The sequence below is a fragment of the Aethalodelphis obliquidens genome, unplaced genomic scaffold (assembly GCF_003676395.1).
Source record: "Aethalodelphis obliquidens isolate GAN/ISIS:26980383/991018 unplaced genomic scaffold, ASM367639v1 scaffold20, whole genome shotgun sequence".
NCBI classification, from domain to species: Eukaryota; Metazoa; Chordata; class Mammalia; order Artiodactyla; family Delphinidae; genus Aethalodelphis; species Aethalodelphis obliquidens.
In genome coordinates, this window is record NW_020837964.1 from 27,818,324 (window position 1) to 27,846,182 (window position 27,859).

The 27,859-nt window shown below is 55.2% G+C and overlaps 1 protein-coding gene across 1 annotated transcript in view; it reads right to left on the reverse strand.

The window, feature by feature from the left end:
- The window catches only part of SLC12A3 (solute carrier family 12 member 3), a 37,053-nt gene extending 10,399 nt beyond the window's left edge, over positions 1-26,654 (reverse strand). The window contains exons 1-23 of the mRNA XM_027119849.1: positions 26,186-26,654; positions 25,603-25,749; positions 24,030-24,105; positions 23,213-23,308; positions 22,757-22,896; positions 22,254-22,364; positions 21,149-21,260; positions 20,204-20,334; positions 15,556-15,640; positions 14,475-14,629; positions 14,085-14,192; positions 13,495-13,618; positions 11,746-11,847; positions 10,670-10,825; positions 9,898-9,997; positions 8,579-8,690; positions 8,098-8,238; positions 6,961-7,067; positions 5,451-5,533; positions 4,224-4,301; positions 3,433-3,534; positions 2,422-2,533; positions 8-94 (exon numbers count right to left, since the gene is read on the reverse strand). Coding sequence (XP_026975650.1) covers positions 8-94; positions 2,422-2,533; positions 3,433-3,534; positions 4,224-4,301; positions 5,451-5,533; positions 6,961-7,067; positions 8,098-8,238; positions 8,579-8,690; positions 9,898-9,997; positions 10,670-10,825; positions 11,746-11,847; positions 13,495-13,618; positions 14,085-14,192; positions 14,475-14,629; positions 15,556-15,640; positions 20,204-20,334; positions 21,149-21,260; positions 22,254-22,364; positions 22,757-22,896; positions 23,213-23,308; positions 24,030-24,105; positions 25,603-25,749; positions 26,186-26,467 — 2,747 coding nt within the window. The 5' untranslated portion in view covers positions 26,468-26,654. The remainder of the gene's footprint in view (positions 1-7; positions 95-2,421; positions 2,534-3,432; positions 3,535-4,223; positions 4,302-5,450; positions 5,534-6,960; positions 7,068-8,097; positions 8,239-8,578; positions 8,691-9,897; positions 9,998-10,669; positions 10,826-11,745; positions 11,848-13,494; positions 13,619-14,084; positions 14,193-14,474; positions 14,630-15,555; positions 15,641-20,203; positions 20,335-21,148; positions 21,261-22,253; positions 22,365-22,756; positions 22,897-23,212; positions 23,309-24,029; positions 24,106-25,602; positions 25,750-26,185) is intronic.
- Between the last annotated feature and the right edge of the window lie 1,205 nt (positions 26,655-27,859).

Consider the following 27,859-nt stretch of genomic DNA (forward strand, 5'->3'; position numbering starts at 1 on the left):
AACTCACTGCTCAGCCTGCGGCTTCTGGTTGATGTCGGGAAGGATGTGAACTTCGTGGAATCCCAGCCGGAACTTGCTCAGCAGAGAAATGATCCTGGGAGATGGAGATTTTTTTTTTTTAATGTATTCATTCATTCAATGAGTTTTTATTGAGCTCCTGTGGAGGATATAGCAGCAAGCAAAACAAACCCTGCCCTCGGGGAGTTTACACTCTAACCTGGGAGGAGGGCAGACAATAAATAAATATTGATAAAGCAGGTCAGGTAATGATGAGTGACATGGGAAGGGAGTTGTCCTGAGTATCTGGTGGCCACCTCTGGACTAGGGCGCCTTACATTTTAATGTCGGAGCACCTGCTGGGGATTGTGTTACAGTGCAGATTCTGATCCAGCTGGTCTGGGCTGGGACCTGGGATTCTGCATTTCTCACCAGCTCCCAGGTTATGTGAGGCCTGCTGGTTCACCGGCCACACTTTGAGAAGGAAGGGTCTAAGGGACGGGAGGCGAACTGCAGGAAACTCCTCAGGTGGCTGAGGAAACAGATAACACACATGAACTAAGTACAGAACCAGGAGCAGCAAGCCAGACGGCCCTGACTTTGCATCCACAGGGAGGAGACGCCAACTGTGGTTTGCGGCAGTCAGGGAAGGCTTCACAGAGGAGTTGGTGATCTGGCTGGATGGTGTATGGTGGGTAAGACCTATAGGCCAAAGAGGGTGTCCGCACTGGAATCACTCAAGGAGCCTTCCAAACAGTACACGTGCCTCGGCCCTAGCCCCCCCATTGCATCAGAATCCCGGGGCAGGACACAGCGTTGGTGATGCCCCAGGACGAGGTGGTGGGGAGTGAGCACCCCAGGAGGGGAGTCCAAATGACCAAAGACATGGGGGTGCAGGGGATGGTGTGGAGCACGCTAGGGGACAAAAAGGAGATAAGCCCGAAGGAGCAGGCTGGGGCCCATCTGTCAAGCCACTGCTGGTCCCTGAACTTGGGAGTGAACTTAGGAACGCAGAGCTGTGGGCAAACATCTTGGTGTGCGGTGCTGGTTGGCAGGCCTGGGCAGGGCCTGGGTGGAGGCAGTCATGAGGAAGGCAGAGGACGTGGCCTGGTCAAGAGTCAGCTGGGGGACAGAGGAGATTTCACACCCTTTGCTTGAAAGACATCCTGTGACCCCACAGTGCTGCAGCCTTGAACTAAACTAAACCTGCCGAACCCAGCTTTCAGTTGGAGCTGGAACAGGAAGCCGAGAGGGCAAAGCAGCCTTCGAGGTGCGTTTACCTTTTGGAGAGCACAGGGAAGCTGATGCTGCGTCTCCCAGGCAGTGCTCTCCTCTGCATTGCTGAGAAGGGCCCTCCGGTAGAGAAGTTCTCAGTGGGGGATGAGGACAACGCGATGGGATTGCTGGTCACCCTTAACTCACACAGTGGGTGATTCAGAAGGGGTCGTGGGGATGTGGTCCTGGCACAGGACTAAAGTGGCACAAGCCACGGGGTCCTGACCCTGGGGCGTCATGGCGGGCACTAAAGGCTGGGCAGGGTTTTCTCTCTGGTTAATTAACTGCATGATTTGAGGCAAGCCACCCACCCCGTCCTTCCCAGTCCGGCTGCACCCTGCAGCAGTCCTCCATCCTACGACCTTAGACCTCACTTGACCTTGCTCTAAAGAAGCAGGTGCCCAAATGTAGGCCCATATGTGCCACCTGCCCAATTCCTGCCACCTCCACACCTGTGCACCTGCCTACTATTTACTTCCTTCTCAGCTTAAGTCGACTCACATTCTTACTTAGACACATCCTGAAAGGAAATTGTCATCACAATTTAAACGGAAAACCAGCATCTCTTGCCAGAAAGACATGACCAATAAAGCCAGTAAACCAATGTCACTACATTCTGGTGGATCCCATTTCCTGCCGAGCACTCTAGCCAGGCCTGCTTCCTCTTGTTTAGACAGAGAATCAGCCACAGAACTGGAGAATTAAGTCACTTCTCACCAAGAGATTCTTCAGGATTTTCCGCCCCTTATCCTGGCCACTGAAGTCACCTCTGGTCTCACCACGGGCAGCAACCCAAGCTTGGGGGGACTTTGCCCTGAAAGATTCTAAGCTCCGCCTCATTTCTGAGGAGGAGGGGCCTTCTCCATCCTTCATTTCACACAAATCTCCTTGAGGTTTGTGGGTTTAAAATTTAACAGCTCTCCCTGTCATGGCCGGGACTGGGGCATGTGCATCTTATTAAAGGGGGACAGGACACCAAAACCACCTCTGAAATGGAGAGAAACCTGCTCCTGCCCAGAGCTTCCTCACCACGGCTGTGACCTGAGAGGGGCAAGCCCCTGGGGGCAGTGGAGTCGGGGAGGCAGGCTGGGGCAGTGCTGGGGTGACACCTACCGCTCCCGCGCGACCCACACAGTGCCCCCCACTTACGCCTTTCTCTCCTGGTCCAGCCTGTTGATCTGGCCCCCCACGAACACGCGGGTCCTGCATTTATTCCATCTCTTCTTGCGGCCGAGGAGATAGGGGATGAGGAGGGTGAGGCCTGGCAAAGAGGGTCTCATGAGTCAAGAGGAAAATGCTCTCAGGATCCAGCCCTCTCTGAGTTCCTGCCCCGCTCTGCCACTAGCAAACCGCTTCCCCTCTCTGGACCTCAGTGTACCCACCTCTGTAATGAGCGTGTCAGACTAAACCAGGGGTGAAACGCGGGGCTCTGTGGGCTGGGGTTTATGTGGCCTGCACGATGCTTTTAAACAAGTGAGCTGGCATTTAACAATTGGGATATTTCACACGTAAATCTAGATCGCTGTCACTTATCACTGTGTAATCCACAAATGACCTCACTACTCTGTGCCTCAGTTTCCTTATTTGTAAACGGGGTTAATAATCGTTCCTACCTGGGGATTGCATTAGGTTAACCCATGCAAGCACTTAGTGTCAAGCATACAGTAAGTGCTCATTCAATACTATCTATCACATCCTATATACAATAGGATATATCTTACTGGAACAGAACATTTTCTCTGTATCTAGGACTCAATCAGGGTGGGAGCAATAAAGTTGAGAATGATATGCTTTAAGAAAAATGGGAGAGAGTGTTTTTCTTTGGGAAGTGAAGGATATCCCTACAGCTTTCCTGTGCACCAGGCCATCTCTCCCATTTATGTCATGTGCCTGTGACCCCAAGGGCCTGTCCGGTCTGAAGGTTCCACCTCATGTTGACCTCAGCTGCTCCCCTAAGTCTCTCATTTTATAGTTGAAAAGCATGGCGCCAAGAGAGGGGCCCAGCCAGGCTCCTGTGAGCCCAGGGTCCCCTATTTCCCTTTGCTGGGCTCCAAGGTCCCGCCAGAAGCCTTGTCGAGAGTGACCAGGAGGGGCATGCTGAGAGAGTAAGTTATAGAGGGGAGACGGCTGGGGGGGATCCAGCGTCCTGGGGGCGCTGACCTCCATCGTCGAATAGCCAGTAGATGTCGATGGTCTTCTTTCCCTGCTCCGACTGGAAGATGGTGCTGGCCTGCTCTTCCTGCACCAGGCCCTCGGGGTCCACTGCAGGAGCAGAGGGGCAGGTCACATGGGAGCAGAGCCCATCCAAATACCCGAGTGTGTCTGAAAACAGAGCGAGCTGCCCTGGGAGGTGGGCTTGCTGTCACTGGGGCTGTGCACGTGGTGGCCGGAAGCCCCTGCTGCAGGCATGCACTGGGGGACTGGCCCGGAGCACCGCCCATGGGCCCTCCTGATGCCGAGACTCCAGGAGCAGGGACCCGGGATGGGCAGGGCTGGGATGCGCCCCTCCCCTGCTCCCAGCTTCTCTCTCCTGGGATTCTGGTTGGCACTGGGGGGTTGGGGTCATTCTCTTAACAACTCCACTGTGCCCCTCACAGATGCGCACAGGATGCCCCCAGCTCCTGCACTGCAGGTTCCCCTGCCTGCCAGAGAATCGCTGCCCCTCCTGGTTGGAGCCTGGCCAGGGGGACCTCGGAGGGGTTGGGACTTGGGCTCCAGAGCTCACTGGGTGGGGGTCCCATGATGCCTGGGCACTGAATTCTCCAGCAGGGCTGGCAGTCTTTATCCTGCTCCCCGCCCCACCCCCCGACTCCCTGTTGCTTAATCCCAGGGGTCTCAGGCACCACTGTCACGAGCAAAAACCTCCTGCCCTTGCCCAAGTTCCCCGGTGGCCCGTCACTAGCTGCTCCCAGGGTGAGAGCGCCCTGAGCCTCTGAGTGGGTGGGACTGACCCGTGCCGGAGACAGACGGCCTGGCTCCACTGGCTCTGGCTTCCTTGCCATCCTCCGCTGGGTCAAACACGGGGTTAACTGCAAAAAGGGGGGAGCTCTGTTCCCAGGCTCTCCTGCCTGGGGCTCTTCCGGGCTCCCCCTTACCCTGGGAAGAACGTCCTGACTCTCAGCTTCCACAGATCTGGCCTCTGCCTCCTTTCATGCTTCGGCCCCACCCGGCTTCCTTCTGCTGCTCAGACAGGCTACGCTCCTTCCCACCAGGCCTCAGTGGTGGGTGGCGTGGTGAGTGGTCCCTGGGCCGGGAGCCCTCTTTCCCCAGCCCTCCCCTTCTAGCCACAAGCCCCCTCCTCAGAGAGGCCCTCCTGTCCGCATGCCCTGTGTTGGCCTCCTCAGGACACCTCCTCAGGACACCTCCTCAGGACGCTGTCGCTGCCTGAAGTGAGTCCTGTGTCCGTGTGTTTCCCGCCTGAATGTCAGCTCCTCAAGGGCAGACTTTGTTTTGCTCCCTGCTGCATGCCCAGCACCTAGAGCAGCCTCGGTCAGGAGTGTGGCCACTGCTCTGTAAATTCTGGTTGCATAAATATTCAGTGAACTACTGCTGGGTGCCAGGCATGCCCTCGGTGACCTGGATGAACAAGACTCAGGCCAGCCTGCAGCGTTCACACCTCCCGGCTCCCTCAGCACTGCCTCCCCGTTTGTCTTCATATGCGTTCTTTCTTTCACACCTCTAAAAATTACTCATTCAGATCTGCCTGTTTACATGTGACTTTACATGTAACACACATCCCTACTCAGTGCCCCAATCCTGGTTTTGGAGACCAAAACACCCAGTTTTCATGGCCTTTCCGGGTGTGTTTTCATACTCTGTTGTCTTTACGTGACCCTCTCTCACCCCTCTTTTCCTTTTTCCTGGCTATTAAATCCTCTTTATCCCACTGGTTACAAAAGTTCTTATCATGATTCGGGGACCTCTGAGGTCCAGTTCTGGTTCTGGCCCCAGCTGGAAGTAAGACCCTGATCTCGTCACATCCCCTTTCTGGACCTCGGTTTCTCCATTTAGAAACCTGATGATCTACATCAAAAGCTGACTTTCTAGGAGTCTGTGACCTTTTATTTACTAATTTCCCCCTGTCTTCCCTGTACCACTTTTAAAAAATGTGTTCTAGAACTTCCTGATATCCTGCTCTGATTCTGATGGGGTGTCAAGAAGGTGGGGTGTGTACTCACTGTGCGCCTGCATCACCTTCGAGATGTTGAGCCCTTCACGCATCCTCATGACACACACACTGTAGTTGAAATCAAAAGCGTCGCTGGAAAGAGAGGAGGTGGGGTCAGCCTCCCCTTGGCCCCAGCCCCCAGCAGGCCAGGTGTCTAGAGCCGACCCTGCCTCCCCCCATACCCTTCCTCCTCTCTGGGCCTCAGTCTCCCCATCTGTATAATGTGCAGGCAGGACTGGAAAGGCCCCAGGACCTCTCTAGCTCTACCGTCTGTGGCACTATGGATCCTACAGACCCTGTACTTGGGGAAAACTGAGTCAGGCCAGTGTTAGGGCCAGGCCCTGTCCTCCTGAGACATGCAGCTACTCCTCACAACTCTGCCAGCAGAGGTGGGGATGGGAATTACTCTTTCCATTTGACAGATGCAAAACCTGAGTTTTAGGGAGTAACTTGCCCATGACACACACTAAGGAAGTGGCCAACTGGGATTAGAATTAAATAACTGAGGCTGGAAACCCTGAGGACAGGTATGCACACAAGAATGGCCTCGCTCATGAAGACATCAATAGGTTGTCTATATAAATGTCTACAAGGCTCCTACCCCACAAGTATATTTACTGCCTGGTTGACACAGTGCCCAAGAGCCCACCACTAGGGCTAATCTAATAGGCTAAGCACTGCCCTCTCTGGACTCCTTTAACTACACATCACTGGGACAGGGGCCTTTCAGGCCCCAGCAATTTGGAGTTTCGGCATGTTGAAGCTGGGGGTTCCTGAAAAGCAGGTATACACCGCCTCCTATTGTAATTTTGTTAGAGGCAGTGAGATGCACTGCTCAGAGTCATATAGCTGGTTCACAGCAGACCTGGAAGCAGGGCCCAGGTCCCTAACACTCAGCCTCGCGTTCTTTAAATGCTCCTGCACACTGCCTCTCTGTACCACGTCAATGCAGAAAACAACTCAGGTAGGCATTTTCTGGACTTTGCACAGCAAGAGCTGAAGGAGAAAAAGTTTGGAGTTAACCCTAAAATCCCTAGGGAGTTTATCCCCCTGGTCCCATCTCCCAAGCTTGTTGCCTCCTCGGAGGCCTGGTTTCAGAGGTACCACCTCACAGCTTGAGAGCTGGCCATCTGCAGGTCTTCTGAAGCCTCCAGGTGGACACAAGATTTTCACCTAAAAACCCACATTTTCATCTTCTCTGAAAAACTAGATCTAGCAACACTGGGCCCACATTTCTGCCTGGGCACGATTAGCTGGAGCCAAATAGCAGCTGTTCTCTCCAGTTTGCCACAATCCCCACTGCTCCCTAATGCCCATTCTGGGCCCTCTTCACTGTGTTACCTGCCTGTTTCTGCTGATCTTGGTGTCTATGACTCACAGGTCAGAGTGGGAAACCCTCAGACTGTCTTTTTCTTCCTCAGCTTCAAACCAGTGGACTCAGCTTCTTACAGCACCCACTGTTTCCCCCTCTACTTCCCAAGGCCCAGGAAACTCCAAAGGCCCAAATTGCCCTCACTCACTGCAGGATGCCGATGTAGTCTTCCACTGTGGCCGGGTGAGCCGACTGCCAGTTCTTCTTGAACCCGACCACCAGAATGTTGGGCTTCATCCTCCCGAGACCTGCAGCCTGCCGTGGGTGGGGGGTGGGGAGGGGATGAGGTGAGGAACCAGGCCGCAGGCCCCACGGGGCTCTGTTCTGTGACTAGGGTGGGGCTCCATCTCAGCCCCAGCTGTCCTCTCTGCCATGTCATGGGGGCTTAGGAAACACATCTGCCAGTTCAGGGTCCTGTCTGCCTGGACACACCCACGAAAAAGGTGAAGCTACAGCCAGAGTTATTCCCCTGCGGCCTCTCCAAGTCGGGGCCAGCGGCTGGACTGTCCCATAAGTTCTGGATTATCCCAGCTCCAGCTTCTCTAGTAAATTATTTCTTATAACAAGGGACTTGAATTTGGATGTCAAGCTTGGTGTATTCCTGGGTCATCTAATTCTTACATCTTTTATATTTCTCTTTTTTTTCATGTCAAAATTTTTGTTTTTACTTTTTCAGGTGAAACTTACGTAACAGAAAATCAACCATTTAAAAGTGTATAATTCAGTGGCACTTAGTATACTTAAAATATTGTGTAATCATAACTTCGACCTACTCTCCAAATATTTTTATAATCCCCAAAGGAGACCTCATATGCTCTTTTTTCTAATTTTGAGAAATACTGAAAAGGATTCCCCTATGTTGACTCAGAATTAACAACTGTTATTTTATTCATGCATCCTATTTCAAATGAAAAAACTGAACAGTAAAATGAATTGCCCAGTGGAATGTTCTAGAACTTGATCTGACTGGTGGTTTCACAGCACTGAGCAGTGTCTGCATATGTAAACATTTATCAAACTATACACTATTTCAGTTTGCTGTGTAAAATTATATCTCAAAAAAAACAAAATCACAAAATGTGTCATCAGCTCCCACAGGCCTCCAAAGCAGTTTCCCCAGGCCCTGGGCACTTTGAGAAAGTGCCCTGAATCAGCACATCTGGAAAGGCAAGAAAGGCGGTACTCCTGTTGCAGCAAAAGGGGCTTCAACTAGCCCCTCACGGCATCCTGCCTTCCAGGTCGTCACACCAACTAAATTCTGTGAGGAAGCCCCGGGCCCGCGCACCTGCATGAGAATCTGGACACCACTGCGGAGGTCCTCAGCGATGACGTCGGAGTAGAAGGCCTTGATCTTCCTCTTGTTCAGCCACTTGGTGTGCCCGTTGGCGATGAGCCGGAGCTCAGGCATCCTCTGTTTGCGGGGTCCCTGTGGGTGACAGGGGCAGGTGACATCAGGGGTGGCCTTCACCCTCTGGCCTGGGACTCAGACCCTCTCCTGCCCCGGAGGCTGTCCCCTGAGCTCATTGCTGGTTCTCCTTTATGGAATTAGGGGAGGAAAAGCAGAGGAGGTGGGAGAGGGAGGGGTGGAAGGAAGATGGAAGGAGCAGGTGAGAGGCAGGACAGTGTGGGCAAGCCAGGGAGAGGGATGGGGGAGGGAGAGAACCTGCTCTGGGCACGACAGCCCCTCCTGCTGCCCCCGGGGGTGGACCTGGTGCCGAGGGGCTCCTCCAGGAGTACAGCCCCGCCCCCCTGCAGGGGCCACTCACAATGAGCACGTGGCCACAGATCATCAAGCTGAGATTCCGGGTGAAGGTGCCCACAAAGTCCACCAGGGCCGGGCGGAAGTTGGGGGGCCCCGTGAGCACCAGGCACTGGGGGCTGAGGAGGGGAAGGGAAAAGGGTGTGAGCCGTCAGGACAGAGCTGGGGGTCTGGATGCCAAATACAGGTGCCCCTGGAGTTCCACCACCTCGCAGGACTCCCTTCCTAGGACAGGTGAACCACCCTGTGGTCTTCCCGTCTATGATTCCTTTCCAGCTCTCCTGGTGGCCACCACACCGGGTGCCCCTTTTCCTTCCTGCTCAGGCCACCAAATGCTGCATGTGGGCAAACCACCATCTTGCTGCTCCATCTTGTGCTCCTGCCCCGCCCAGCCCAGCAGGATGTGAAAAGAATAAAGACTGGGAGTGGGGAGGCCCATCACTTATGAGATCACTGCGTCACTGGGTGGGTGAGTCAGCCTCTGGGTCAAGAGGCAGCCAAGGGCCATGGTCAGGGGTCCCTACCAGACTCAGCTGGAGCCAGACAAAATGGGCCACTCACCAGCTGTGTGACCTGGCACCAGTTATTTAACCTCTCTGGGCCTCAGTGTTCTCACCTGTGAATGTGGTTAGTAACTTCATCTACCTCAGAGGGTTGTGGTGAGGCTACGTAAGGCACTTTGAGCGGTAATGCAACATAGATACATCCGATTATTAACACGGTGATCTGATGGAAAGGGGGTCCTGGGTGCACACTTTTCCTCACTGAAGAGGGGAATCAGCTTCGAAGAATACTCGGGAGAGGCTCATCACAGTCAGTCTCATGATCACAACACCAGAGCACCCTCACAAACACAGGTGGCCCTGTGTATCCACATCCACAGATTCAACCGAGGGTGGTGGCTGAATCTGTGGATGTGGAACCATGGGTACTGAGGGCCAGCTATGCTAGGCTTTTTATGTAACGGACTTCAGCATCTGAGGATATTGGTATCTGGGGGGTGGGGGTGGGGAGGTGGGGCTGGAACTAATTCCCCGCAGATACCGAGGGACGACTGTATTGTCCTTTGCGTTTGTATTGCCCAGAGCATATTCCGCTGTGGAAACTTAGGTACAGAGAAGTCACTAGACTTGCTTGGTCCCCATTGGGCAGTGTCAGCCCCAGTCTCCTGACTGCTGGGCAGTGCTCCTCCACCCTGTTTCCTCTCTGTGAGGGGGCCGTGCCCACCATGAGTCTGCCGGTCAGGTGACAGGCCTTGGCCTGGAGCATCCCGGAGCACGGTCACGGCCAGCCCTGCCTCCCAGGCATCCGCAAGGCTGCACTCACCGATAGTTCTTGATGTGGTCCTCCACCTCGTTGAGACCCACCGAGTAGCTCAGGGCCAGGTTGTAGGAGCCAGCCTGTACCGAGGAGCCCCAGTTCACCTCTGAGGGGCGTGTGCAAGGTTAGAAGTCATGGGAGAAACCAGACATACATATGTTGACCTTCTTCAGGAACCGAGCACCGTGGGAGCAGGTAGACAGCCTGTAGATCTGTTCCTAACGTTTGCACATGCAATATGGCTACACGTTTAAAAGTTATGCATCAAGCTAATGACTCTACAAAACATTCTCCTCCCTGGACAAAAAGATCTTCACAATGACCTGGAAGGCCAGGTTCTACTTTAGAGCGCTAGGCTTTCCCGGCATTCTGCATCCCACCCCCAGATTGCTGTCACCCTGGGATCCTTGCCTGCATGCATGTAGACATCCCTGCCCACACGTCCAGGCTTGGGCTGGCTGCCCTTCAGTCAGGCAGCCCTCGGTCTGGTGTGCACACCAGTGGGCCGGCCACTCTCAGGAGGATGGACCTGGGCAGGCAATGTCAGGCCCTGTGTGTCCGGGGGGGTGGTCTAGTAGTAGAGGTGTGGGCTCTGAGTGGGCACACTCCCGGGGGCTCCTCAACCCGTGGGAAGGGATGAGGCTGGAGCACCAGAGGGGGGCCCTTGAGAGCACAGCGCCTGAGGCAGGCCCTCCGGCTGAGCTGACAGGCAGGACGGCTTGGCAGCCTCAGGGAGAGAAGGGACGCGTGACCCCCTGGGCAGCCTGTGACCGCACACCTGGCTTCTTGTAGATCACATAGAGCAGGAGGAAGAGGACCACACCGATGGCGATGAGGGCCGCCCACCAGGTAAGAAGGAACATGATGACCACGGAGATGATCGCCCCAAACAGCGCCGCCCACTTGCTGTAGTATCGGAATGAGGGTCTCCACCCTGGGCGGGGGGCACAGGGCAGGACGTAGGCTCAGTACTCCGGAGCCTCCTCCTGGGCCAGCATAGCTGGGCAGGGCCTGGGTGGCAATGCCCGCAGTGCCCAGGGCTGGGGTCCCAGTCTGTGCCCGCCCCCCCACCCTGCTTCCTGGAGCTGGGCTTGGAGGCTCTGGTAGGGCCACACACCTGCCTTGGCTGGCATCCTGCCATGTGAACAGGCTACACCAAGGGGGAGGTGTCCAGCTCTGGCCAAATACGGCCACAGGACATCCAACGTCACAGCAGTGCTGGTTTCCAGGGCTCACACAGAGCCGAGGGGGTGAGATGGAGGGGAAGGACATGATTCTGCCTAGCCCCACACCTGCAGGCCATGCCAGGGCCGCCACTAGTGACAGCCGCTCCACGGCACAGCTCCAGGGCACCATGGTCCATGGTCTAGGGAAAAGGTGGCCCCAGGACCAGCCCGTCGGCGATTTGGGACTAACTAGAAAAAGTCTTCCTTGAGACTCTTTACTGCCATCTGCCAGAAAATTTTCATAATAAACATAAAAATCTATAACATCTATGAGTGGCGTCCCCTGGAGTTGGGCAACGTGCAACCTGCAGCCACCCCGTCTGTGACTGACGATTTTGTTCCCTCTCTGGGGAATCAGACTCCTGACTCCCTTAAAACTGGTGTAGGAAGGCACTAACTAGTAAAGTCTCTGCATACTGTAAACAGTGCATGAATCCATGTATAGTGTACACTGTAGGTGCTTGATAAAGGATAGCTGTTATTACTGTTATTATATGAATGGTCCCTTTAATTGATTTCAATTTGAGAGGTGACCTTGGTTTGCCCACCTGCATCCATGCCTTCCACTCCCCGCTCCATACTCCAGCCCCAGGTGCCTCCCCCCATGAAGGGGGAGGGTCTTGCTTACCGGGTGAGTTGGTGATGGAGGCGTGGAAGCAGCTGAAGTTGATGAGGGCATAGGAGCACAGGAAGAAGTTGGAGATGATGGGGGCGATGGTGTTGAGCTCAGCTTCAGGGACCCAAGGGAGAGAGGAAACAGTCTACTGGGCAACTCCACCAAGGAGTCCTTGGTACCCTCCCTCTCAGGATAAGGGGACCCCAAATGGGCCACCGAGGCTCAGTGAGTCTCAACTTTCTCATCTGTGAAATGGGTCCGTCATTTTGTGAATCTCAAAGTCCAGTGTTTTGTAAACTGTAAACTGCCGGCTCTAAAGAGGATGGAGAGCAGTGTGAGGGTAGATCCCATCAGGCTACGCGATGGCCAAGGACAGTGGCTATCACACTTCTTTGTGTGACCACAAATTACAGTAAGAAATACATTTTACAGTGTGACCCAAGACACATGTTCTCTGTTTTCTGAAACCTTGAGACTGTATCGCAGTTCCACCCACAATGGAAACCCACTCAAGAACCGGCTCCTTCCCTTCCCTGTCTCACGAGCCCCTGCCCTGCTGCAACCCCTGGCATCCCTAGACACACTTTTGCATGTGAATCCTTGTCTCAGGGCCTGCTTCTGTGGATCCCAAAACAAGAAAAACAACTCTTATGTGCCAGGCCTTCTGTACATGAGTCCTTTGAATTAGCACAAGAGCCTTGCCCCAGAGCATTTGAGATCGTGATCCTCCATCTGAGGTACAGTCAGAACCACCCAGATAAAATGACATCGAACCCGAGGCAGGGGTGGACGGCAGGGTGAGCAGAAAACATCCAGGAACATCTGGGAATGCCAGGCCTGACTAGGTGTTTCCATTCCCTGCTTGTGGCCCTGCTGCCTCTTCATCTGGTGCAGGATCCAGGAGTATCTAGTGTCCAGAAAGGTTCCCTTGAGTGGAAGTGGCTAGACCATTGGGTTATGTCTCATGGCTTGGTGACGCCAGCCTAAGTATTAGAGCAGGGATTCAGCTGTGGCAGGAAGGTGCCCCCCCAGCCTGGGAAGGTTCACCAACAGCTGATCCTGACCCCATTCCTGCATAGGGAGCAGGAACCAGGGGTCATCATGCCAAGGCACGGCGATTGCCCTTGCTTGGTAGGGCCACCTCTCTCCTAGCAAGTTCTGCCTCGTTGGCTAAGTAAATCAGGAAGTACTGGGGAGTGTGCACACATGAGTGTGTGCGTATGTGAATGCATGTGTGTGTATGTGTGTGTGTGTGTGTGTGTGTGTGATATATACACATGGTCTCTTCCTGCCCATCTGTGACACACCCTCTATGCATCATTACTCCCATTTTTCAGATGAGGAAACAGAGGCTCTAGGAGGTGAAGTGATTTTTTCCAAGGTCACACAATTGGCATATGGCAAAGCCAGGATAGAAAGTCAATCTAACTAACTGATTAACTGGAATCTTTCTCCTAAGGCAACCCCTACCTTGGAGCCCAAGGGATCCAGCAGCTCAAGGTCTGAGAAATGAGGTTGGTCTAGGTTCTATACCTACAGAGATAGTGATCCAGCTGTTTGTACCAGCTCCCGAGGAGGAGTCAGTCAGCTTGTCCTGTGCTCCCAATGTGCTCCTGGGGGCTAGTTCAGACCTGGGGAGGGAGGTCCCGGCTGCCAGGACACAGGAATGCAGAGCCAGGGAAAGCATGTCGAGCCCTGTCCCCATGGCCCTCACGGCTGGCCGGGAGAGGTGGCAGCCCTGCGTACCCTGTGGCCACTCACCGATGATGATGAAGGCCACAGCAATGGCATAGGCCAGCAGGTAGCCACGCACTGGCTCATTGTTCTTGCCATAGCCTTTGCCGAAGAAGCCGATCAGCGGGTACAGCTGGTCTCTGCACAGGCACTGTGGGCACAGGACGACGGGCTCACCCCCTGGCCGGGACCTGCCCCATCCCCTCCCCTGTGGCCACCTGGACCCCAGGCCCTGCTTGCTCTCTCCGTGACCTCAGCAGGGCACTTCCTGAACTGGGTCCCGGCTTCTGTCTTTTGAAAGGGGACAGATCTCCTGCCCTCCCCACCTCCCCACGAAGACTGAAAGGGCAAAAGGGGCTGATCACATCAGAGGGAAACTGGGAGGGGGTTGCAAACGGGGTGCCAGGCTGCACAGAGGGAGTGAGGGGTGGGAAAGGCAGCTGCTCTTCAAAGCTCGGCACAGGAAGGGGCTGCTTCCTGCAAGCGTTTGCTTTGCTAGCTCCTTTTCCTTCAGTCTAGACACCGGGTCATATGACTCCTCCAGGCCTTTGTGGCAGTCACCTGGGGCCCCCTGCACCTGGCCTCCTAGACACTCCCGCCCCTTTCCACAGCCTCACCTGGAAAACTTTGGCGGCAGAGACGAGACAGGCCAGGGCTGATGAGAGGGTGGCCCCAAAGATGCCGGCCGTGATCAGGGGTGCGAAGCCCGACACCATGCTCATGGTCTGCAAGGACATGGGGTTCGGGCCCCCATGGTGAGGGGTGGGGTCCAGAGCCCCCACCCCGGGCACCCCAGTCCCCGCTGCAGGCAGGGGTTGAGTCTGGGAGCTGCCACCTGAGTCTGCAACCCTCACTGGGGACCCAGTGCCCGCCACGGCAAAAACTGGGCCCAGGCCCCTACCTGAAGCTCTTTTCCCAAGCCTGGGGCCAGCCCCCCAAACCTTGTCTACCCCAGCCCAGTCCAGCCTCCACCCGGCCCTCCCTGCCTCTGGCAGGGCCGCGCGTACCTGGTAGTGGTTGATGAGGCCGTAGCGGCAGCTGTGCTGCTGGGAGCACTCAGTAAAGTTCCAGCCGTAGCCACAGGCCAGCCCGTCGCAGGCGCCTGAGCCGGGGGTCACCGTGTCATTCAGGATCCCGGAGGCATCTCGAACCACACAGGAGCCTGAGGAGGAAGGAGGGCGTGGGGAGGCCTCCTTTCCCTCCCCTCCCCTCCCCACCCCGAAAACGCCAGACGCTTCTGCAGAGGGCGACATGCTGCTGATGGGTCAGCTCTTCCTTTACTTTATGATAATAATGATGATGATGATGACGACGACAATGAGTTTAGCTACCATGCAGGAGCACCTCCGATGTGCCAGGTCCTGTGTTAAGGACTTTAAACGCTCTGGGGAAACAGGTATTACTACTACTTTTATTGTCACTGCCATTCTACAGAGGCACAGGGAGCTTAAGTGACCTGAGGTCACAGTGCCCTCCTTAAAATGGAGAACCGGATCTCAGGCCCTAAGTGGCTAGGACCTGGGCCACGTCCCTTGGCCACCTGCGAGCAGCTAACCCCACGATGTGGCTATTGGGAGCAAGAGCATGTGTGAGGATCTCAGTGAGAGGCGACTGTCAGCAGCCCAGGCCTGGTCCACAGCCCACCTCTACCACTCAGGCTCTGTGACCTTGGGCAGGTCGCTTAACCTCGCTAAGCCCTTGTTTTCTCCTCCGTCAAGTGGCAGAAATGATAGTGCCCAGATTAAATGCAATAAGGCATGTAAAGGGCTGGGCACGTGGTGATAAGTCAGTTGCTAGAGTCATCTTCCTACTCCTCCTCCTCATTGTTTTGATCATTATTCCTGGAGTTGGAACATGACTTTTCCTATAGGATTTTCATACCATGGAATCTGTAACCTGAGGTTTGAAGGGACCAGAGGAGCCTGGGGTGATCCCCCATCTCCACAACAAACTACCCCCCAGGGGGCCCCCCAAATAAAGTTCGAGGCTCCACTTCCTGGGGGTGCCATGTCCTCCTGGCCCAGCCATCCTTGTTAGAGAGCCAGGAGGCACCCTGTGACCCCTCCAGGGTCTGGGTCGGCAGCTTACCAATGGTGGCCGAGATGGCTAGGTAGGAAATGGTGGTCCAGAAAATGGCCATGAGCGTTCCCTTGGGGATGGCTACAGCAGGGTCCTGGAGGAGGGAGGGAGAGAGGGCATCAGGCAGCCCCTGGGCCTCCTCCCAGGCCCTGTCCTTGTCAGGCTGAGGGTGGGGCAGCAAACACTTACCTTGACCCACCAGAACCCCCTTCCCCGGGGCACTGAGAGGAAGGCACCTCGAGATTGAGGACCCACAGAGGGGGACAGGACAGAACCAAGGGGACGGCTGAGACCACATTCAGGGCCCTGGGAGCCCAAGGCAGAGAGAGGAACTCCAAGCAGCCCCAGGCCTGGTCCCCGAGGACACCTGGCTGACGCTTGTTCTGGGGGCTGTGAAGGGTGGGGTGAGGTGGAGGGCTCCCGAGTCAGCCTGCCTGGGGTCAAATCCAGGTGATCGCTGGGCAGCGTGCATGTCCTCCCGTGCTTCAGCCCCTCCAGCCTCACAGGGATGCTGGTGAAACCAATTAATCCTTGTCAAGCTCCTAGACCAGGGCCCAGCTCACCAGCTGGGCTCACTGCGTGCAGTCACTATTATGCACCAGTTGATTTGTCTGGTTCCACAGCAATCAATATATAGACAAGCCCCAAACTCTCTCCTTCCCCTTCGAGAAAGAACTCTGCTGGTGCTTTCCTGGCAGTAGTAGCCGACCTTCACATCCACGTCATGTGTTTCATTCTTCCAGGCACTTTCTCAAACATAGCTTCCTGAGAAGTGGCTGGTGGCGAAACTGAGGCCAGGGAGCTGTGAGCAAGGCCCAGCTCACTGAGCCCCAGCGGCTTGGTCCTGACCACGCCAAGGTCCACAGCTTCAGGCCCCCCGGGGGTGCTGATCCTGGGTGGAGTAACGCAGGCTGGGATTTTTATGGCAAGTTTCCCATCCAGGCACAGACCCTAGCTTGGAGGCGAAGGTCACGTCAGTCATAGGAAGTAAATTCGTAAACCTGCCAGGCTTTTCTGGGCCGTTCTGCTCACCGCTCAGCTGGCAGGAAGAATCACAGGTGACAGAGCTTGGAGGGACCATGACACTGTTCAAATTCACCGGCAAGTCGAAGCAAAGCTGGCCATGGTCCAGCTCTCTGCCTCAGACACTCGGAGCCCTGTGCTGGAACCCATGGTCAATCTGTGATGACCAGGCCCTGAACCTGCCCTTAAGGAGCCCTGGCCCAAGTGGAGGAGGTACAGGTGGGATCCTGCCAACACAGGGCAGATGGTGCCCGCCACAGAGAGGATCACAGTGCACTGGGAAACAAGGTGGGGGAGACACTGCCAGGAACGCTGGAAGGCCTCAGGGTGGAGGGGACGATTTACGTGGCTCTGAAGGCACTGGGGTGGCAGGAAGGGCGCGGCGGGTCAGAGAGAAGTGGGAGCAGAGCTGGAGAGAGGCTGGAGGCTCTGGAGCACCCCAGGCTGCTGAGGTCTCTGCTCTGGGGGCCCTGCGACTATGGGCCAGCCAGCCCTGCCCTGAGTCCCTGGTCCCAAGGCCAACAGACCAGGTCAACCTCCCAGATCTCCTATGGTGGGTGGAATAGTGTCTCCCAAAATTCACATTTATCCAGAACCTCAGAATATGACCTCATTTGGGAATAGCATCTTTGCAAATGTAATTAGCTAAGATGAGGTCACACTGGATTAGGTGGGCCCTAAATCCAATGACTGGTGTCCTTGGAGAGGAGAGGACACACAGAGACACACAGAGGAAAGAAGGCCACATGAAGACAGAGGTAGAGATTGGAGGGATGAAGCTACAAGCCAAGGAATGCTCAGGATTGTTGGAAGCTACCAGAAGCTGGAAGAGGCAAGGAAGGATTCTTCCCTAGAGCCTTCAGAGGGAGCATGGCTCTACTGACACCTTTTTTTGGACTTCTGGCTTCTAGAACTGTGTGAGAATAAATTTCCATTGTCGTCAGCCACCAAGTTTGTGGTAACGTGTTATAGCAGCCACAGGAAATGAATACACCAGGCTTCCATCCTACCCTCATGTCTCGGCATGAAATCTCAGAGCCCAACTCACAAATCAGGCATATCTGGGTCCACATCTTGCTTATCTCTTCCTGGCTGTGTGCCTGGGAACAAACCCTTTAACCTCTCTGAGCCTCAGTGTCTCTCCCCCGCTATCTGTGAAATAAGAAAGTAGCCTGGCATGTAGCCAGCACCTGTAAACATAAGCGGTTAGGGGTGGGGACCGTAACGCGACACAACCTGGGACAACACCAGCCTGGCACAGATCCCACGGCAGTCACTAGGAAGTCCCTTGTCTCTGAGCACCCATCCCCCGCATCAGCAAATTGAGTTAATAATGATTTTCTTGGCCTTAGCACAGGGTGGTTGTGAAGATTAAACCAACATGAGATCATGGTCACGAGACTGCTCTGTAAGCACTAAAGGGTTGGGGGACGTAAAGGATTAATAGTAACAATGACAACTTTGTCATCACCCCTTTAGGTCTCGGCTCACATGTCACCTTCTCAGGAGTCTCTGGTCACCTTGTGTAAATCCACACCGTGCTTCTGCACCCCTGACCCAGGGATTGCCGCCCCACTTCTCTGCTTGATTTTTCTCCCCATCGCTCAACCACCGTCAGTCAAAATACAGATTTTACTTATTTATTTGTTGATTGTCTCTCTCACTAGCATGTCAGCTCCATGAGGGCAGGAATTTGTGTCTCTTTTGTTTACTGCTGCATCCACAAGACACTGGCCTCAAAGCAGGTGCTCAAAAAATATTGGTTGAATGATGGAGTTGTTGTGATAAAGTTGAGGTCTCTTTGTTTTAGAAACTTGAATTCCAGATCCTCTGACACCTGTGTGTGGGACCCTGGGCAAGCCCCTAACCCTCTCTAAGCTTGGTTTGCTCGTCTGTAACATGGGAGTGATGATGGTAGAAGCTTACAGCTGTCCCACAGATACTATTTTTAAAGAAGGAGGCACCGTGCCGGCCACATGGTAAAAATGACATTGACCTTGACAACCAGCCTTTAGCACTTCCTCTGGGCTGGGCACTGTTGTAAGCACTTTACGTAAATTAGCACGTTGAATCCTTGCTCCCTGCCCTGGGAAGCCAGGGCTGCGTGAGTCCCAGTTTACAGCTGGGGAAGCTGAGGTCCAGAGAGGTTTTAAGGGACTTGCATAAAGTCCCCATGAACGGGAGCTGCTCTTCGCTGAGGACTTACTGTCCCACTGGATGGGCAAGGGGCCAGATCTAGGAGAAAAGTGTCCCTTTAGGGCTTGAGGGCATTTAAGACAGAAGAAGATGCCTGCCCCTGCCCCCAGCTCGGAGACAGCTGCCTGACCCTGATGCCTGCACACTGGGCCGGTTGGTAACCTAAGAAGCTTGATAAAGCATCTAGATAAATCCCCAGGCTATGATGATCTATAACGGGGCTGGGAGGGGAACCAGGCCACCTGAGCACAAGCCCGAGCTCTGCAGAGAACTTGGGGCAGGCAGACCAGGCCCCTGCTGGCTGCTCCCCAGAGAAGGGAGAGGAGCCGGGCAAACACAGCCTCCCTCCGATTTCCAGGTCCTGCTAGAGCCACGCTGCAAATCGAGATTGCCTCCAGTGCACAATTCTTAATTCATTTAAGAAAATGCATCAGGGAGCACCTTTCAAGCGGGACTGAGATGGAGGGTGAAGGTCCCCAGCACAAAGCCAGGCTTCTCACTGTTCATCCCCACTCGTGTACCAGCTCCTTTGATAACCTCCCTCTGGCAAAGATGCCGCTGGCTTTCTCGTCTCTCAGAGCCCAGCTTCAGCCCCACCTTCAGCCAGAAGTTTTGCTGGAGCCCCTGCCACCTCAGTCTGCACTTCTCCCCCACTTGTGCGCATTGTACTTCTGCTCTAACACTTCCCATTTGCCACATCCCACCACTGTTCACTCAGCACACAGGCACCAAGCACCTAGGACGCGTCAGACCCTGAGCTGGGAATAGGGACATAGAGGTAGGCCCCAGTTCTCCAGATGCGGTGGGGCAGAGGCATAAGTGGCCTGACATCACTAAATTAGAGGAACCAAGACTCTGACAGAAGGGCTGGGAGAGGTGTAAGGATGGAGGCTTTAATTTGCAGGAGGAACAGAACTTTACAAGGTAAAGAAATGAGGAGAGCGAGTCCCAGGTAGAGAGCACAGCAGAGGCAAAGGTGTGGAGGAGGGACAGGGCAACAGGGGCAAAGCAGTAGATCCTCAGGGCTGGGGCAGGGGTCATGGGAACAGCAACAGTTCCCATGGGGCTGGGGCCTCACATGCCGTGCCAAGGAGCCTGCCCGCATCAAGACGATGGAGAGCCCTGGGAGGATGTGCCCGATCCCGTCTGAGTTTTGGAAGGTCAAGCTGGGTCAGTCTTCCCCTTAGGCTGGGAGTCCCAGGATCGAGGGAGGAGACTAGCCCATGTGGGGGTGGCCCTCAAGGCCTAGAGTGCAGTGGTGCCAATCAACAGCCTCAGGATGGAGTGGGATGAATGGGATGGATTTGGGTTGGCTTGGATTGCGTCATACAGGAGTTTAGAAGCTGTGGCCCTGGGGTCTCAGGGCTCCGCTCAGTGCCCAGTGGGACATCCTGGTAGGATAGGGCCAGGAGGCAGGAGGGCTGGGCGTCTTGCTCACCTTGAGGTCCCCGGAGATGTTGGCTCCCGCCAGGATGCCCGTGGCCGAAGGGAAGAAGATGGAAAACATCCCGAAGAAGCTGCCGTCCACGCCCCGCCAGTCAGGCACCAAGTTCTGGGCAAAAATGTCCGCTGGAAAAACAAGGCCTGAGTCAGGGCCTCCTGGAAGGCCTGGGCACCCTCTCTGGGCCCAGCCGGGCGGGCAGGAGGTTCCCATGGCAGCTCCTGGCTGTGGGGGTCGGGGGTGACAGCCTCCCCATGTAACCGAGCAGGACCCTACGGGGCCTTCCCAGAATTGACCCCCACCCATGTCCTCTGCCTGCCTTTTGTCTGTAGATAAGCTTTAGTCAAAGAATACATTTAATCAGAGAAGTGAGAACATGCAGGAAGAAAACAGTCAAGCAAGACAAAATAATAGTAGCTTAACCATTAAACAAAGTCAAGGACTTTTAGTTCCTCCTCAAGGGCTATAGATAATATTCTGGGCCAGATCCTCTGAGCTGTTTTGCAGCTACTCCCCATCAGGTGGGAGAAGTTAACTGCGTGCTGCCCACAAGCACGTAGATCCCAGACCAGCTGGAACCAGAAGGCTGATGATGTTGACTCCCGATTACCTCACCACCAGCCAATCAGAAGAATGTCCACCAGCTGATCACACACCCCACACCCCCCCCTCCCTCACTCTATCTTTAAACACCTTTCCCTGAAAGCCATGGGGAGTTTGGGTCTTTTAAGCACTTGCTGCCCTGGACTCCTTGCTTGACCCTGAAATAAACGCTGCACTTTCCTTCACCACAACCCAGTGTCAGTAGATTGGCTTTACTGCACACGGGTAAGCGGACCCAAGTTTGGTTCGGTAACACCGGTGCCCACATAATGGGCCAGATTGGTGGGCAGACTGTCCCTGTCCCCAGAGCCACGGGCAGTGGCCCCAACCCGCACGTACCCCGGTAGCTGAAGAAGCCTTTGGAGGCCTTGTCCTCAGAGGGGGGGATCAGTGTCCCAACCAGGTAGTTGGCAAAAGAGACCATGATGACGAGGAAGAAGAGCACCTGGGCCTGGGAGGAAGGGAGCCTGGAGGTCAGACGGTCTGGCTCCGCCTGTTCAGGGAGCCCCAGCAGGGAAGAGCTTGCCCCAGGTCCCTTACTCTCTCATTCATTCATTCATTCACTCATTCAACACCCATTACTCCACAGGCTCTGTTCTAGGAGCTGGCGACATAGCAAGGCTCCTGTCTTGCTGATAAATAAGGAGGATGAATCTAGAGTAAGAACAGGGGGTGTCCCGGGGACTGGGTTGAGGCTACTTTAGCAGGGTGGCCTGAGAAGGTGTCTTCAAGGGTCCTAAAGGAGGAGGATAATGGAGCAGCAGAATGATGGGGGCATAAGCTTGGTGCATTCAAGGAACAGTGGGGAGGTGGTGGAGCTGGAGGTCAGAGCCAGGGGGCGAAAGGCGGGGCGGCCGGCGCCTGGGCTGTGCTGGTCAAGGCTGCCGGCTGTGGCCCAACATCTCTTCCCTTATTTCATGCTGAACCTCTGACTCGGGGCTTGGGATAGGTTCAGATGAAGACCACGTTTCCCCAGCCCCCCTTACAGTGAGGTGTGGCCATGGACCATGTTCCGGCCAACGGGAAGTGAGCAGAAGGAATATGTACAACTTCCAGGCTGGGACAGAAAAGGAAAGGGGAAGGGGATTCTCTCCTTTCCACCCTCTTTCCCCTTCCTGCTGACTGGGCTGTGGACATGGAGGTGGGGGCCGTCATGGGCCAGGTGGATGAGGGCCACAACCCAGGGGTAGAGAGGCCACAGGATGGAAGGCGCCTGAATACCTGGTCCCCAGGGGCCACACACACACACACCTGGACTGTTCCATGAGAGAGAAATGAACGATTCTGGCTTAAGGCCCCCTTCCTTAGGGTCTGTGTCACAGCAGCAGAACTTAAAGCTCATCTGACACACACAAGAGGCAGAACCAAGACTGGGACCAGGTCCTGCGATTCCCGCTTCCGCACTCAACCGTGCCCACATCCCTCCCCAACATCCTGTCCTTACCTTGGACTCCCACTCCATGCCAGCCAGGGAGATGGCCAGCAGCACAGTGACGGTGACCACGCCAACGATGCGGATGTCGTTGGTGGGGTCCACGATGGGCGAGCCGTACTCCTGGGGGAGGTGACAGGCTAGGCTGCGTGCTGCCTCTGAACAGCCCACCCCACCCCCCAGGCTCCTCCACTGTGATTTACCTCATTTATGGTTGCCCTCTCATAGGAAAACACAAACTCAAACTCCTCCCCTGCCCACAAGTCCTCCAAAGCAGCTACTGCATGGGTCTGGACAATTTGGCCCTAAAGGCAACACGCAACCCTGAAGGAGACTTCTGCGGACGGTCTTTATTTGAAGAGATCATCAGAGTCACCCACAATGATCGGACTGTAGCTTTGGTCCCTAAAGGCCAAATTGGGTAGAGGGGCAGGAAGGCCCGGCCCAGAAGGTGTGGAGGAGAATGTGGCAGGCGGCCGGGGCTCTGTCTGCCCGGGGTCCAGCCCCTACCTCACCTGGAGCAAGTCCTGCACGGTCTCTGCGAAGCCCACAGTGTGCATGGCCACACCCACAGCGTTGGCGAAGGCAAAGATGAGGCCGATGGAGCCCCCTAGCTCTGGGCCAAGACTCCGGGAGATGAGGAAGTAGGTGCCACCTATTGGGGACAGAGCCAGGAGCCATGAAACCAGAGGAGTCACCTGGCTGGGGTGGACTTGGGGCAGGCAGAGCTGAGGCTGGGAGGGGGTGAGCATGGGGCCCAGGGGGTTCATGGAGCAGGAGGCAACCAAGGCCATCCCATCCCATAGGTGTGGAGAGCCTGCCCGAAGCCTACATCTGGAATCAACAGGGGCAGCCTGGGGTGTCCCTGTCTGGGTGGGGGTGGAGGGTAGGGAGTGGTTCAGAGACCCGTTCCCGGGGTGAATACTCGGGGACCTACACGAGGAGGACCTTGGGGCTGGGGAGGGGCCCACCTGACTTGACCTTGCCGTTGGTGGAGATGGCCGAGATGGAGAGGCCCGTGATGGAGGTCACCGTGACCGAGAGCAGGATGATGATCCAGGTCAGGACTGTGGGGGTGGGCGGGGAGGTGATCGCCCCAAAACTCAGTCAGGGCATTTCTCAGAAGGAGCCATTTGAGGAGCCTGAATCAGCCAACTGATTCACCACATGACCTAAGTCACTTTCCTTCTCTGAGCCTCACTTTTCTCATCTGAAAAATGGGTCTCTGTCTACCTCCTGGTGTATTCTAAATAGCCAGGGAGCTGATAAGCCAACATGTAAAGAATCATTACGTATGGAAGGGTAGGTATCCTCTCTTAATAATAAAAAATAAAGTAATAGTTACCACTTGATGAGCACCTCTGGGTGCCAAACCCTGTGCTGTTTTATGTGCATCAGAGGAACCCCACAATAGATCTGTGAGGTGGGGACAGTTATTGCCCCCATTTAACTGATGAGGAAACCAAAGCTCAGAGAGGTTAAAAACTTGTCCAAGGTCACACAGCATGGTACAGAGCTAGCAGCTGGTCTGTCCACAGTGTGAGTTCTTAACCCAGATGCTCTGCAGAAGAAACTTGGCTCCAAGAGGTTAAGGGACTTACTGAGGGCAAACTGAGCCAGGGAGAGCCCCCAGGCCTGCTGACTCCACGTCCAGTGCTCCTTGGCCACACTGCCCTGATCTCTGTAACCCGTGGGCTCTGTAACCCAAGTTCAAGATTGCTCCCGTGGAGCCTGGGAGGACCAGGACCCGGGCGCACCTTCCCCCTGCCCCCCAGAGGCAGCACTCACCAATGCCTGCCTGGGCGGTAATCCAGGGGAGCCGCAGATAGAGGATCACACCCCAGATATTGAGCATGCAACGGATCTGGGAGGAGAGGGGGGTCAGAGGCCACCTGGGGGGGCTGAGTACCCCAAGGCCAAGCACATAAGTCCCTGTCCCCAGTCTTGGCATGGCATCGGGCACCTAGGGGACACCTGGGTTCTTTCCTTGCTTCACCCACTTTAGTGGGTGCCCACTTCAGTGCCTCTCTGGTTCTGTGGGGCAGGGAGGGGAGGGGTACCCAGAGATCCACCTGTCCCTCCCACCACTCTCCTATCCTCCTTCCATCGAAGCCTGAGGATGGGCAGCAAGCATTATCACCCCTCACCCTGCTCCAAGCCCAGGGTCCTGTGTCTGCCAGCCCCATTCATGGCCCAGTGGCCAGCTGTTGGCCCAGAGCCTGGCATTCAGGGGGAACTCAGCAAATGCCAGCTGAGCCAATGCCCTACATACAAGCAGAAATCAGGGCTCAGGTGGCTTTGACTTCAGCTTCCGAATTTAAAGCAAAGCCAGACGCCACAGCTGAGGCTGGAATCCCATGTGGGAGGGGCTGGTGTGGTCTTTGGCCCCAGCCACGTCTTGGGGTGGGGGACATGTGGCATTTACAAGCCCAAGGGGATTTCTTTTTTCTTTCTCTTTTCTTTTTCTTTTTTTTTTTTAAGCCTTTAAAAATTTTTTGAATGTAATTTATTTTAAAAAATTGAGGTATAGTTGATTTACAATATTATATTAGCTTCAGGTATATAACATAGTGATTCAAAATTTTAGGCCTGGGAAATTTCGAAGGCCCTGCATATGCTCTGAGGTACTGAATGGGCCCACACCAGGCTCTGGCCACCACAGTGAGGGAGGGAGACCCAGACTCCGGGGCCTCTGGAGCTAGAGGGGGGTTGACTGTTCAGATGGAGAAAGAGGCACAGCCAAGCAGGCAGTTGGCAGAGTTAAGGTCAGAACCCAGGCTTCCTGCCTCCCAGAGCGGGAAGCTTTCTCCTAGATCTCATGCGATCCCCTCTGTAAAGTGCCATAATGTCTTCCAAAGCCAAGTACATTAGATTGTTTGCTATCTTGGGGTCTAAAACAGCAAACCTTCTCCTTCCCATCGTGGAGAATGAGAAAACAATGTTGTGGATTTGTGTTTAGTACTGCCCTCTGGTGGCTCTTTGGGGAAACACAGTTTCTCTCAACTCCAAGGTGGGCATTCATCCAAGCGCTTTACATCTATTAATTCATTGAATGCTCATCATTTCATAGACGATGAAAGTGAGGCATAGACAGGTTAAGTAACTTGTCTAAGGTCACATGATGACTGAGCAGACAAACAGAGATCTTCCCCAGGGTTAGGTCTCAGTCTGGGAGGTAAACGGAGGTCAGGAAGTACAAAAGCAGAGAAAATTTGAGGTCACTAGGCAGAAGGGGAAACTGAGGCCCGGGCTGAGTCTTGGGTCTGCCTTGACTACTAAGGCCCGAGAGTCCAAGCTGAGCCTGAATGGAGCTCTGTCACCCTACCCCCATCCCTGAACATCCCATCCACGCCCCACTCACCATCACCCCCTTGACCCAGCCAAAGCGCACAGGCTCCTCAGGGTTCTTCTCGCCGTTGGTACCTGCCTCATCCTCCACCAGCCCATCGGTCATCTCATGGCTGGGCCGGCTGTCAAAGGCCAGGGCATGCAGGTGGCTGCCTTCCTGCTGGGAGCGCAGAGACCGTGGGTCAGGCAGGCAGGGGTCATGACAATCCAGCTCCCCCGCCTCCCCACCCTCCACCGTCCAGCCTCCCAAGCAGCAAACCAGCAAGCCCCGTCTCTGCTGCAGACCTTTCTTACCCTCCTCTCCCCATCTCCTTTAGGTGAGTGTAAACTCTGTAAACTTCCACTGACCGGGAGCTCATTACCTCTCTGGGCAACCCTAGATTGCTTGACTGGGTCGCCAATGACTGGGCAATGAATATTACATGTGCCCAGAGCTTTACAGCTCCCATACCCGCATTCCATGTGGGCCTCTCAACCCATGAGGAAGACACCTGTTTGTCCCCATGACACAGATGACAGAGCCAAGGCTCAGAGAGGTTAGGTAACTGGCCAAGGTCACACAGCAGGAAGGGCCACTCCTCTGGGACGGTGTTTACCTTGAGGAAGGAGTGCAGGTCGGCCAGCGTGGGCCGGGCCTTTCGGGGCTCGCCGGGCAGGGTGCTGTTGGCATAGTGCTCGTAGGCAGGCACCACATCGATAGTGTTGTAGCCAAAGGTGCGCATGTAGAAGGTGCTGCCGTGGGTCAGGTGGCTGGGGTGGCTGCTCTCATAGGCGGCCGGTGGGGGGGGCTCATCGCCCCCCAGCAACGTGCTGATGGTGAAGCGCCCACTGCACAGAGCAGGGTCCCTGGGCATCTCCGACACCGGCAGCTCTGCCATTGTGGCTCTGGGAGTCGGGGGAGGGGGCCAGGGTCGGCGGGGACACGCAGGGTGGCTTTATAGGCTGGGGCCACAGCAGGGAGGAGGCGGAGAGGTTGGCCCAAACCGCCCACAGCTGGCGAGCAAGGTCCCTGGACAGGGTGGGAGGCAGAGCACGTGCCTGATGCTGTCCTACTCACCATCTGATCTTGGAGATAGCAACATGGCCTTGGACTGGGAGCCGGGGCTGGGTCAGCAGAGAAGGGGGGCATGCCCAGCCCCTGGGTCCTAGAGAGGCTCTTCTGAGTTTGGGGACAGTGGACATCAGCAGCCGGACCCTAGGAAGGAGTGTTCACCAAGAGGATCCTTAGGGACCCTACGAGGGTCCCCAGAGACAGCCTGATGGCCTGAGGACCCACTCCACGCAGGTTCAAAAACCTCTTGTTTCAGTATATGGTATTTAGTTTTATATTTTGTTTATTTAGTATGTTCGAATAGATGAACGGTATGACATTTAAAAAGATACACACACACACACACACACACACACACACACACACACACAGACATATATAAAAGGTTAGTCTCTCTTACTATGAGAGAGGTAGTGTGGTGGCCACCTGATGTGCCACCAGAAAAGAAGCACAACCCCCAGCTGCTGCGAGGGGTCTCAGTGTCAGCTCCTATGGCAATGGCCTTGCCTACGGCTGAGGTCCCCATGGAGCTCTCATCCAATGATAGGTGCGGGATGCAAAGGCCTGATGCCCTGCCCCCAGATCTGAGGAGCCACCCCACCTCCAGAAGTCCCCAGGGTCAGCTGAGGCTTTGTCTACACAGCAGCCCACTCCTCCCTCTGTCCTGTCCTGCTTCCTTCTCCTCTCGCCAGAGGTACTGACCCCAAGAGCTCTACTGGTGAGTGCCCTGCAGGCTCACCTTTGTCTCAGAGTCTGCTTCCTGGGGGTGGGTGGCCTAAAGCTCACAGGAAAACCACTCATCTCTTTGTTATCCCTGCTGCGTTTTGCATCTTTCAGCCGTTCAACTAACAAACCTTATTGACCATCGACCATGTCATGGGTGGAGACAGGAGGCAGGAACACAGACGGCGGGCACAGGCCTACGTTCACAGGGCTGCTGAGTTAGTGGGGGAAACGGACCTGGAAAGAGACCAGCCCCGCTGTGTGAAGAGGGCAGCGATGGGAGAGATGCACATGGAGGAGGGTCAGGGTGGGGACAACCAGGGACAGGACAGACCCCTGACCAGAGTCTTGGAGGACAAGCTGCTCTTCTGAAGGCAGGGGATGGATGGAGCCCTCAAGGCCACCACCAGCCACAGGCCTCTAAGCTTGGCTTATGCCCAGGCTCTGGCCCTCCTCCTGAGGGACACACTTTCTCTATCTCCCTGCCCTGCCTCTC